Source organism: Scyliorhinus torazame, chromosome 16 (assembly GCF_047496885.1).
Source record: "Scyliorhinus torazame isolate Kashiwa2021f chromosome 16, sScyTor2.1, whole genome shotgun sequence".
Lineage (NCBI taxonomy): Eukaryota > Metazoa > Chordata > Chondrichthyes > Carcharhiniformes > Scyliorhinidae > Scyliorhinus > Scyliorhinus torazame.
This window is the reverse complement of record NC_092722.1, coordinates 168,641,321-168,652,518: the sequence shown is the minus strand read 5'-3', so window position 1 is coordinate 168,652,518 and position 11,198 is coordinate 168,641,321. Positions and strand designations below refer to the sequence as shown.

At 42.8% G+C, this 11,198-nt stretch overlaps 1 protein-coding gene across 1 annotated transcript in view; it reads right to left on the bottom strand.

Annotated features, from left to right (window-relative positions):
- Positions 1 to 489: 489 nt before the first annotated feature.
- The window catches only part of trub1 (TruB pseudouridine (psi) synthase family member 1), a 70,326-nt gene continuing 59,617 nt past the window's right edge, over positions 490 to 11,198 (bottom strand). The window contains exons 6-8 of the mRNA XM_072479457.1: positions 6,303 to 6,442; positions 1,520 to 1,576; positions 490 to 1,364 (exon numbers count right to left, since the gene is read on the bottom strand). Of these exons, the coding sequence (XP_072335558.1) occupies positions 1,150 to 1,364; positions 1,520 to 1,576; positions 6,303 to 6,442 (412 nt within the window). The 3' untranslated portion in view covers positions 490 to 1,149. The remainder of the gene's footprint in view (positions 1,365 to 1,519; positions 1,577 to 6,302; positions 6,443 to 11,198) is intronic.

Genomic DNA, 11,198 nt, shown 5'->3' with positions numbered 1-11,198 from the left:
CCACTCTTATACAGTGGCAGCTCTCCTTTTCGGCAAAACCGTGAGATCCTGGTAAATTTGAATCACAGTGCCTTCCCATTTCATCTCCTGGCAGATTAACGCTCAAATCCTTCCTCCCAGTTTTTCCGCAGGATCTTGGTCATCCTCCACCAACTACTTCAGATGGGGACAACCTTTCATGCAATTTCCCCATAAAACAAACAGCTGAAAAGGGCCCAACTGGCAGGAGCAACCAAATGTGCGATCTCCTCCTACATGCCGCTGCCGGAAGTCCCCGTGAAGATTTAATTAATGTCCTAGAGCAACACCGCTTCATAACAGAGTAAGAAAGATTTATAAGATAAGAAAAACAAATCACGAGCAAATTAACGTAGCCTGTTCTTTTACGTCTAAAGCTCTTGAAGCAAATCCCGAGAATTGCAGTTATTCAAATTGTTGTTGCAGGATAACTGTGATGGCTGCACATTTCAGACTTAAGGACAGGGTCCATTTACCTTTTTTAAAAAATGTTGTTTTGTATTTGTAACAGAACTTGATTGGCTGGATGTGACAGACATTTTACACAAACTATATATGGAGTAGGAAGGGATCGTCTTGGGGAGTGAAGGGGTAATTTGTAATGAACTAGGCCATAATTGTTAATGAGGAGGAGGATATTACAATGAATGCCAGAGTAAAATATCCCTTATGCTCAATCCCAAAATATTCACATTCAGCATTATAAATTACCAATTTGCGGCAACGAAAAAAAAAATCATGAACAAAATATACGGGTTAACAACAGTAATAGAAGTTCTTATTCATCGGTTACTTCCTAATTATTCAAGTGTTATTCATATCTTGCTTGAAGGGTGAATTATGCAATATGCAACACAGCATGAACACATCAACAGAGAAATGTCTCATGGATGTAGATTGAATCTCCTTCGTTGACAAGGTCCATCTCAGGAACAGCAGCTTTGAAACTGGGAAGCTAGTTACAGATTAATTGCGCAACATAACGGCTCAACAGTTTTGGCAATTGAAGTGAACTTTCAACGTGCCGTTATTCAGAGCTGTTTGGCTTTCAGAATGTGAAGAGTACAGAAGAAATAATTCAGATTACGTTGTGTTCTTTATTTTGTTTTATCATTGAAATGCAGCTGAACATCAATCAGCTTCTTTTACTTGTTCAGTGTTTTCCTGGGGGTTCATCTTCAATTGCTTGCATGCTGCTTCAGATGAAACTAATTCCGTGCAGGATTCTATTGCTTTTACTACTTCATCTATTGTCCATTTCTCCTCTTGAAGGGCATGTTCATCCAATGTGAAAGGGCCCTGTTTGGTTCTGATCAACTCCTTCACATGGGCACACGAAGAAAGTTCTTTTTAAAAAAAAGAGTAAAATATTGTATTAGTATCCGAAATGGCATTTCATCGGAATTGCTCCAACAGGGAGAAAAAACTGTTACTGCTTCTAATTTTAGCAGCTTTCCAGCATTGTGTTTTTTGCAAGTTAAAATTGCTTATTTGTTCCTACCTTTGCCGAGGTCATTAACCAAACTGCGGACATAAAAACCACCTCCACATTCAACATCTGCAATAAAAACACAGCACTTTAACCAGCTAATTTGGAGCAGTCCTTTTCCTTCCTTTACCACCATTTTAAAAGCCAGAATGTCTGCATTTTGGATGGCAAAACCAAATTTTATTTTGTAAGTCCACAATGTACAAATATATAACATCCATATGGAGAAAACGCTTGATACAGAAGACTGAGCTGCTACAACTTGGGATTAACAGCTCTGGATCCACTTCAGCAGGATATATTCCGAATTCATCACAAATAGGTAGAGTGAGCATGGCCATTTTACCTTATCTCAGAAATCCCAAAACCCCTGTCACAACATCTATGTTTCACATCTTCAGCATTTTTGCCCAGATTATTCTACTTAAAAACCATGTGTTGGTTGCTCACTATGCAAGAACAGTTTCACATCAGTCCTTAATTTGTCCTTTAGTAATATGAACTTACCCCATCAAGATTTAGATTGAACGCGTGTTCTGGATCTACTTTTTTGCCATTTACAGACCTCTCGACAAGATCATCATTCAGTCACTTGCCTTCATGGCTGAAAAGACCAGGTTGAGTATTTTCGCCTTCCTAACTCAATCTTCCTAACTGGCATGGAGCTTGACGATAGAGCCGGGTGCATTACAAATTGAATAGTGGTGACTGTAGGAATTCGGTAGAGTGGAAGCAGGTGATTTCTCAAATGCAACTCAAAGGAAATGAAGATTCAGAGCCAGAGGATTCCAAAATAACCATCAAGGTTACCTATCTAGGTATCTAGTACTTAGATTGTATGCGTTTAGCATCTTGGTGGTTTTTGCTAAGCTCGAGTAAATAATTCAGTCACTGGGTATTTATCTTTGAAGAGTGACTAGAAAAAGAGCAGTGTAGTTTAAGTCTAGCTAATAATAATTATACAAATCTTATATTTTTAACTAATTTTAACTAGAATGGAGAGACATCTATGGGCTGTATAGCTTGTAATTATGCATCATGTGGAAACTGAAAGATGCTTCATGTGCTCTAGGGGGCTATATGCACAGCAAGTGTTTTCAGCGAACTAAACTCATGCTGAGGGTTTCTGAGCTTGAGGCAGCCGAATTCACTGTATGGGTATATGGGTGGCCAAGTTTTTCCTGAGTCATGGATACTAGGATGGAGATCATCCTACAATTAGACAGAATTCAGAAAGGCCATACAGATGAGCATGAAGAGGGAGATGGTGCAGGAATTCTCTGAGGTTGTGGTCCTCACAACGAATATTTAGCATTGAATACCGGTTGGTGTGACGCCAACATATCGCAGTTGCGTGATAACTGTATTAATTGTTTTTATCGTGTGCAAGTGGGTGGCATTAACTGAGGATTCATTTGTGCCACTATAAATAGACACCCAACAAACTGTGGTTGCTAAGTTAGGAGGTGCTCTGTAAATAAGAACTTATAAAACTGTGTAAAGATTGGCTACAGCTCCACTCTTCACCAACTGGCCTTTCCATGTCTCACCATTGAGCAAGTGAACTCCATGGGGAATATAGCCATGTATAGGCAGGTGATGGCACAGATGGGTACTTCTGTCACCATTAACACGAGATCCATATGATATGCTGCCTCTGTGCCGCCAGGGTAAGGGACATCACGAAGGGGAGGGGAAAAAAGAGCTGTGGCCATGTCACAACCAATGTGGTTAATAAGGTTGTTGAGCTGCAGGTGCAATAGGATGGGGATAGAATGCAGTGTCAATGACTTAGACCTGACTCAAAAAAGGGGAGCACTAAATGCTACATTTTCCTGATACAAGGTCATCAGGAAACAGAGGGAAGGAAAAAGGAGCAGGGGTAGCAGTTCTGATTAGTGAAAATATTACACAACTGAAGGAAGAAAGAACATCAAGAGAGAAAAGACAGAATCTATTCAGTTTGAATTTGGAAACAATAAAAGGAGTTTTTACCCTTATTGGTGTATTTTATAAGCCAAAGGTTGGTCAGGAGTTCTGAGAGGTGCAAGAACTATTGAGTTATGATAATTGAACATTTTTAACTGCCCAATATTGAATAGGGCAGCAATTATGTTAAGTGCAGAGAAGGTGAGGAATTCCCTTGATTAGTATGTTTCCAAAGCAATGTGGAAGAAAACATTGATGGATCCAGTTCTGGGTAATGAAATGGGTCAAGTGGAGAAAGTCACAGTTGAAAAGCATCTCTGAACTAGTGATCATATTGCTGTGAGGTTTAGATCAGTTACGGAGAAGGGAAAGGATAATAAAATGAAACAAAAATATTTAACTGGAGGATTTATTCAGTAGATTGAGGAGGGATCTGGCCCAGATAAACTGGAGTCAAATGCCTGACGGGCAGAAATGTAATGGAACAATGGGTGGCCCTTAAAGATGAAACAGTTCAGATAGATGCTTACAAACATGAAAGGGAGGACAACCTAAGCCCAGACTCCCTGGGAGACCAAGAGTTGGAGAGTAGGATGATTTATTATGGGTAAAACGTGTTTGACTAACATGATTTGTATTTTTTGACAAGATGCGGTGTCCCGCAGGGTTCAGTGTTGGGGCCACAGCTGTTCTCTTTATATATTAACGATCTAGATGACGGGACTGGGGGCATTCTGGCGAAGTTTGCCGATGATACAAAGATAGGTGGAGGGGCAGGTAGTATTGAGGAGGTGGGGAGGCTGCAGAAAAATTTAGACAGTTTAGGAGAGTGGTCCAAGAAATGGCTGATGAAATTCAACGTGGGCAAGTGCGAGGTCTTGCACTTTGGAAAAAATAGAGGCATGGACTATTTTCTAAACGGTGACAAAATACATAATACTGAAGTGCAAAGGGACTTGGGAGTCCTAGTCCAGGATTCTCTAAAGGTAAACTTGCAGGTTGAGTCCGTAATTAAGAAAGCAAATGCAATGTTGTCATTTATCTCAAGATGCTTGGAATATAAAAGCAGGGATGTACTTCTGAAGCTTTATAAAGCACTAGTTAGGCCCCATTTAGAATACTGTGAGCAATTTTGGGCCCCACACCTCAGGAAGGACATGCTGGCACTGGAGCGGGTCCAGCGGAGATTCACACGGATGATCCCAGGAATGGTAGGCCTAACATATGATGAACGTCTGAGGATCCTGGGATTATATTCATTGGAGTTTAGGAGGTTGAGGGGAGATCTAATAGAAACTTACAAGATAATGAATGGCTTAGATAGGGTGGATGTAGGGAAGTTGTTTCCATTAGCAGGGGAGACTAGGACCTGGGGGCACAGCCTTAGAATAAAAGGGAGTCACTTTAGAACAGAGGTGAGGAGAAATTTCTTCAGCCAGAGAGTGGTGGGTCTGTGGAATTCATTGCCACAGAGGGCGGTGGAGGCCGGGACGTTGAGTGTCTTTAAGACAGAAGTTGATAAATTCTTGATTTCTTGAGGAATTAAGGGCTATGGAGAGAGAGCGGGTAAATGGAGTTGAAATCAGCCATGATTGAATGGTGGAGTGGACTCGATGGGCCGAATGGCCTTACTTCCGCTCCTATGTCTTATGGTCTTATAACAGAAGGTAGATGAGAGTGGTGCAGCTGATCTAGATGCAGACTTTCAAAGGCATTTGATAAAGTAACATATTAGGCTATAATTGACAGAACATAGAACATACAGTGCAAAAGGAGGCCAAAAGGCCCATCGAGTCTGCACCGACCCACTTAAGCCCTCACTTCCACCCCATCTCCGAACCCAATAACTCCTCCAAACCTTTTTGGACACGAAGGGCAATTTATCATGGCCAATCCACCTAACCTGCACGTCTTTGGACTGTGGGAGGAAACCGGAGCACCCGGAGGAAACTCACGGGGAGAACGTGCAGACTCCGCACAGACAGTGACCCAGAGGGGAATCGAACCTGGGACCCGGGCGCTGTGAAGCCACAGTGCCAATCACTTGTGCCCACCGTGCTGCCCAATTCTATGTGATAAAATGGCAGAAGCAACATGGATTCAAATGTGGTGCATGGTTGTTCTTCAGACTTGCGGGAGGTATACAGCAGCACTCAATGTTCGGTACTGGGGCCACTGCAGTTTCTGATATGTATTAATAACTTGAACTTGGGAGTACCCAAGTACTTGGGAGGCCATAATTTCAAAATTTGCATAAAACATGAAACTGTAGCAAACAGTAAAGAAACAAAAAGCTGGTGTCTATTCATTTATGTTCCTACTAATAATCTGAAAATTCTAATCTCACTGCCAGTCCATTTGGCATTCATAAAATCCATGTGTGCAAAAGGAGGCCATTCTGCCCATCGAGTCTGCACCGACCCTCTGAAAGTGCAGCCCACCTAGACCCACTCCCTCGCCCTATCCCCGTAATCCCACCTAACCTGCACATCCCTGGATATTAAGGGGCAATTTTATCATAGCCAATCCACCTAACCTGCACATCTTTGGACTGTGGGAGGAAACCAGAGCACCCGAGGAAACCCACGCAGACACGGGGAAAATGTGCAAACTCCACACAGACAGTCAACCGAGGCCGGAATTGAACTCGGGTCCCTGCAGCTGTGAGGCAGCAGTGCTAACCACTGTGCCACCGTGCCGTCCGTATTGACAGTAAAATAACAGCTGTTAATTCTATATTTAATTGAATTCACCTCTTCACTCTATCCCCACCAGGTTGATAAGTGAAACTTTTTTCAAATAACAAACTGTAACACCGAGCTTGCATGCATCGCCATGAAGTGACAGAACACGCGACTTGGCTTACTTAGAGTAAAGAGAGGAGGATTGTAATCTTGTAGAGAAAGATCAAAGACCACAACAGGCCTGGCAGGTTTAGCTTCTACAGCTTCTCCTTTCTTTACCAAACAGGAAAGACGTTGTCCATTTTGTTTCAAAGCAGAATACCTGAAAGCAAGAATGTTAAAACAATTAATAAATATATTTATAAAGGCTAAATGCAAAAGGTACCTATGTGATTCCAATAGATTTAAAAACATTCCAGTTACAACCAGGTGTTAAAAAAATAAAAGTGGACAGCATATGATGGCGCAGTGGTTCGCATTGCTGCCTCACGGCGCTGAGGACCCGGGTTCAATCTCGGCCCCGGGTCACTGTCCCTGTGGAGGTTACATATTCTCCCCGTGTCTGCGTGGGCTTCACCCCCCCCCCCCCCCGAACCCAAAGATGCGCAGGTAGGTGGATTGGCCGTTCATCGGAAAAAAGGAATTGGGTACTTTAAATTAAAAAAAACATTTGGAAAAAAAACCAACTTGCACAGCAAGTTACTTCCACAGCTTCCTTCCTTCTGCTGCCAAGAAAAACGAGAGACAATAGAAGTGTCTAGCATAGCTTTGAGACATTCTCTAAACAGGACCCTATCTGCAGATTTCCAACGATCATTAAGTGCAAGATTCCTGGAGTACTTAGGAAGTACTTGCAAAAGGTGATAAAGCATTTATACGTTTTCAAAGCAGGATAACTAAATGTATACGACAAAGCCATAACTGTATAGCAAATGCTTCATGAATATCAGTATCTCTGGAAGAGGCTTTTGGAACAAATAACCTGGAGTTGCAAAAGTTGCAATTTAGTTAAATAGTTTTCAATAACAATTACAAAATCGAGACTAAATTACAGATTTTAGCTTTATGACTCAGCGATGCACAAAGAATAGCCAATGATGCAAGGCTAATGGCCATATTTTTTTTTAAAAAATAATTTTTATTACAGGTTTTCATAAAATATCAATAACAAAATGAGAAAGAAAAAAGAACCAACAGGGTTAAGTACAAAACACAATCTAAAAAAAAAAGCAACCCCCCAAACCCCTCCCCCCCTGTACATAAATAATAAATTAACATTAACACCCCGACTTAACACAACAGGTGTATACACCCCCTCAGACTCTCCAGTGTAAATAACATAAACAAAAATAAAGTAACCCCCCCCCCCCCCCGAGCTGCTGCTGCCATTGACCAATGTCTATCGTTCAGCCAGAAAGTCTAAGAACGGTTGCCACCACCTAAAGAACCCTTGTACCGACCCTCTCAAGGCAAATTTCACCCTCTCAAGGCGAATTTCACCCTCTCCAATTTAATGAACCCTGCCATATCGCTGATCCAAGATTCCACGCTTGGGGGCCTCGCATCTTTCCACTGAAGGAGAATCCTTCGCCGGGCTACCAGGGATGCAAAGGCCAGAATTCCGGCCTCTTTCGCCTCCTGCACTCCCGGCTCCTCTGCAACCCCAAATATTGAGAGCCCCCAGCCCAGTTTGACCCTGGATCCTACCACCCTCGACACCGTCCTCGCTACGCCCTTCCAAAATTCCTCTAGTGCTGGGCATGCCCAGAACATATAGGTGTGATTTGCTGGGCTCCCTGAGCACCTAACACACCAGTCGTCACCCCCAAAGAACCGGCTCATCCTTGTCCCGGTCATTTAATGGCCTTACTTTTGAGGAAAAAAGTTTTTTTAAAGTAAGTTACAGAACTTGGTACCTAGCATGAATTATATTGAAGAATAACGGTCACCCAGGATGATTAAAAGCCAGCAATAATGACAAAACAGAAGTCACAAGTTCAAACAGTTGCTTATCGTTCCAAGAGAAGATAGCTGCCTTGTAATGATTTGATGCATCAGCTTTTACAAAAGGAAAATTATGTTGTGAGAGTATGTGGTGATATTATGTTTTGACAATTTTTTGGTATCAGCCATGGATTTCATGTCAGACATCAGCCCAAGTGGACTGGGCAGAGAGAATAAAAGATCGGAGAGCAGCAAACATTTAAGAAGATATTAAATTCCTCCCAACTAAAATATATTCCAAAGAGGGAGAAAAATTGTAAGGGGGGATAATGTATCCATTCTAAGCAAGGAGGTTAAAGATAACAAAGGGAAAAACTAAGACATAGCATATTGCAAAGGTCTGTAGCAGACTGGAGGATGGGGAAACTTTTAAAGACCAACAAACATACTAAAAATGTAATAAAAAGAGCAAAGGTAAATTCTGAAAGAAGCCTCGCACAAAGTATAAAAACGGATAACAAAAGATTCTATAAGTATACAAAAAGGAAGAGAGTAGCTAAAGTCAATGTTAGTCCTTTGGAGGACAAGACTGGGGAGTTAATAATGGGAACACAGAAATGGCAGAGACACGATCAATATCTTGCCTCAGTTTTCATGGTGGAAGACACTGGAATCATCCTAAAAGTATCAGGTAATGCAGAGGTTGTTGCAAAAGGAGGAGCTTAAAACAGTCGCCATCACGAGGGAAAAAGTACTGAGCAATCTATTGGCATTAAAGGCAGACAAGTCCTCAGAATCTGATGGCCTATATTCTGGGGTCCTAAAGGAAGTGACAGCAGAGATAGTGGAGGCATTGGTAATAATATTCCAAAATTCCCATGATTCTAGAAAGGTTCCAGTGGATTGGAAAAAGGCTAAAGGCCCGTTCAAAAAAGGGGGAGAGTCAGAAAACTACAGAGCAGTTGGCTTAACATCTGTTGTTGGGAAATTGTTGGAATCCATTATTAAGGAAGTAGCAACAGGCCATTTGGAAAATCAAAACGGAATCTATCAGAGTCAGCATGGTTTTATGAAGGATATATAGTATTTAACTAATTTGCTAGAGATCTTCGAAGAAGTAGCAACCAAGTGGATAATGGGGGTCCTGTAGATGTAGTGTATCCAGAAGGTATTTGATAAGGTGTCGCGCAAAAGGTTAATACACAAGGCACGATCCCATGAGGTTGAGGATAATCTCTTAGCTTGGATAGAGGATTGGTTTACAGGGGCTGGTTTAGCACAGGGCTAAATCGCTGGCTTTTAAAGCAGACCAAGGCAGGCCAGCAGCACGGTTCAATTCCCGTACCAGCCTCCCCAAATAGGCGCCGGAATGTGGCGACTAGGTGCTTTTCACAGTAACTTAATTTGAACCCTACTTGTGACAATAAGCAATTTTCATTTCATTTCATTCCAGGAAGTAAAGAGTGGGGACAAATGGGTGTGTTTCTGGTTGGCAAACTGTAACGCGTGGTGTGCCACAGGGTTTGGTTCTCAGGCCCCAACTATTTACAATGTATATTAATGACTTGGAAGCAGGGATATACTGCAAGTTGAAAATCACTTATCCGAAATGCTTGGGATCGAGTGTGTATCGGATTTTGGAATTTTTTGGATTTCAGAATATACTGTGCATGTGCTTCATGCGTTGGGAACTGCAAATTGCCAGGGAGCCTTGTGGGATTTCCCACTCGTGATGTCACGCCAGCGCTCAAAAAAAAAAAAAGTGGATTTCAGAATTTTTCGGTTTTCGGATAAGGGCTGGTCCATCTGCACAGCCAAATTTGCATATGACACTGTAATAGGTGGGAAAGCAAGTTGCAATAAGGAAATAAAAATTTTTAAAAAGGGAAACGAACGTGGAATGGGTGAGGATGAAGGAGTCCTCCTGCATTGGAACGGCCCTCCGAGCCCTCTCCACGACAGTGCTCCCGTCCCTGCCGGCAAAACACACATGTAGCCCAGTGGTAGCAGCAACACTAAGAACCTGGAGCCAGATGACACTTTGGTTCAACCAAGATATCCACCATGGCCTTCAACTGTGGCAACCATTGGTTCCCACCAGACATACTAGATGCCACCTTTAAGAGATGGAGGCAGGATGAGGGGGATGCCCGTGATCAGGGATTTTTACGCGGGGGACAGACATGTGACCAGACGGGGGAGAGATTGAAACTACCGGAAAGGAACTCCATCATTTAAAAGTCAAAAATGTTCTCCCCTAGAGCCCTGAGACACACAATGTTGGAGAAGCTACTGGATGCAGACAGTGTGGAAAAAGGGAACTGCGGGGACATATAATAATAATCTTCATTAGTGTCACAAGTAGGCTTAACACTGCAATGAAGTTAATTTAAAAGTCAAAAATGTTCTCCCCGAGAGCCCTGAGAGACACAATGTTGGAGAAGCTACTGGATGCAGATAGTGTGGAAAAAGGGAACTGCGGGGACATATAATAATAATCTTCATTAGTGTCACAAGTAGGCTTAACACTGCAATGAAGTTACTGTGAAAATCCCTTAGTTTCCACACTCTGGCGCCAGTTCAGGTATACAGAGGGAGAATTCAGAATATCAAATTTACCTAATAGCGCGTCTTTCTGGACTTGTGGGAGGAAACTGGGGCACCCGGAGGAAACCCATGCAGACACAGGGAGAACGTGCAGACTCCGCACACAGCGACCCAAGGAGGTATCGAACCCGGGACCCTGGCGCTTATGAAGCAACAGTGCTAACAATTGTGCTGCCCAATGGACAACTTTTGGAAAGGGCAAGATCACCAATGGACAAAGCAAGTCAGAAATGGGAGGAATAATTAGGGACGGAAGTACGGTAGGGACTCTGGAGCGAAGCACTGAGCAGGGCCAACTCTACCTCCTCCTGTGCAAGACTGAGCCTCATGCAGTTTAAAATGGTGCACAGAGCTCACCTGATAAGAACCTGAATGAACAGGTTCTTCCCGGAGGTGGAGGACAATGTGAACGGTGCCAGGGAGGCCCGGCCAACCCCAGCCACATGTTCTGGGCTTGTCCCAGACTTGTTGGCTTTTGGACAGCCTTCTTCGAGGTGATGTCCAAGGATGTTGGGTGAGGGTGGAGC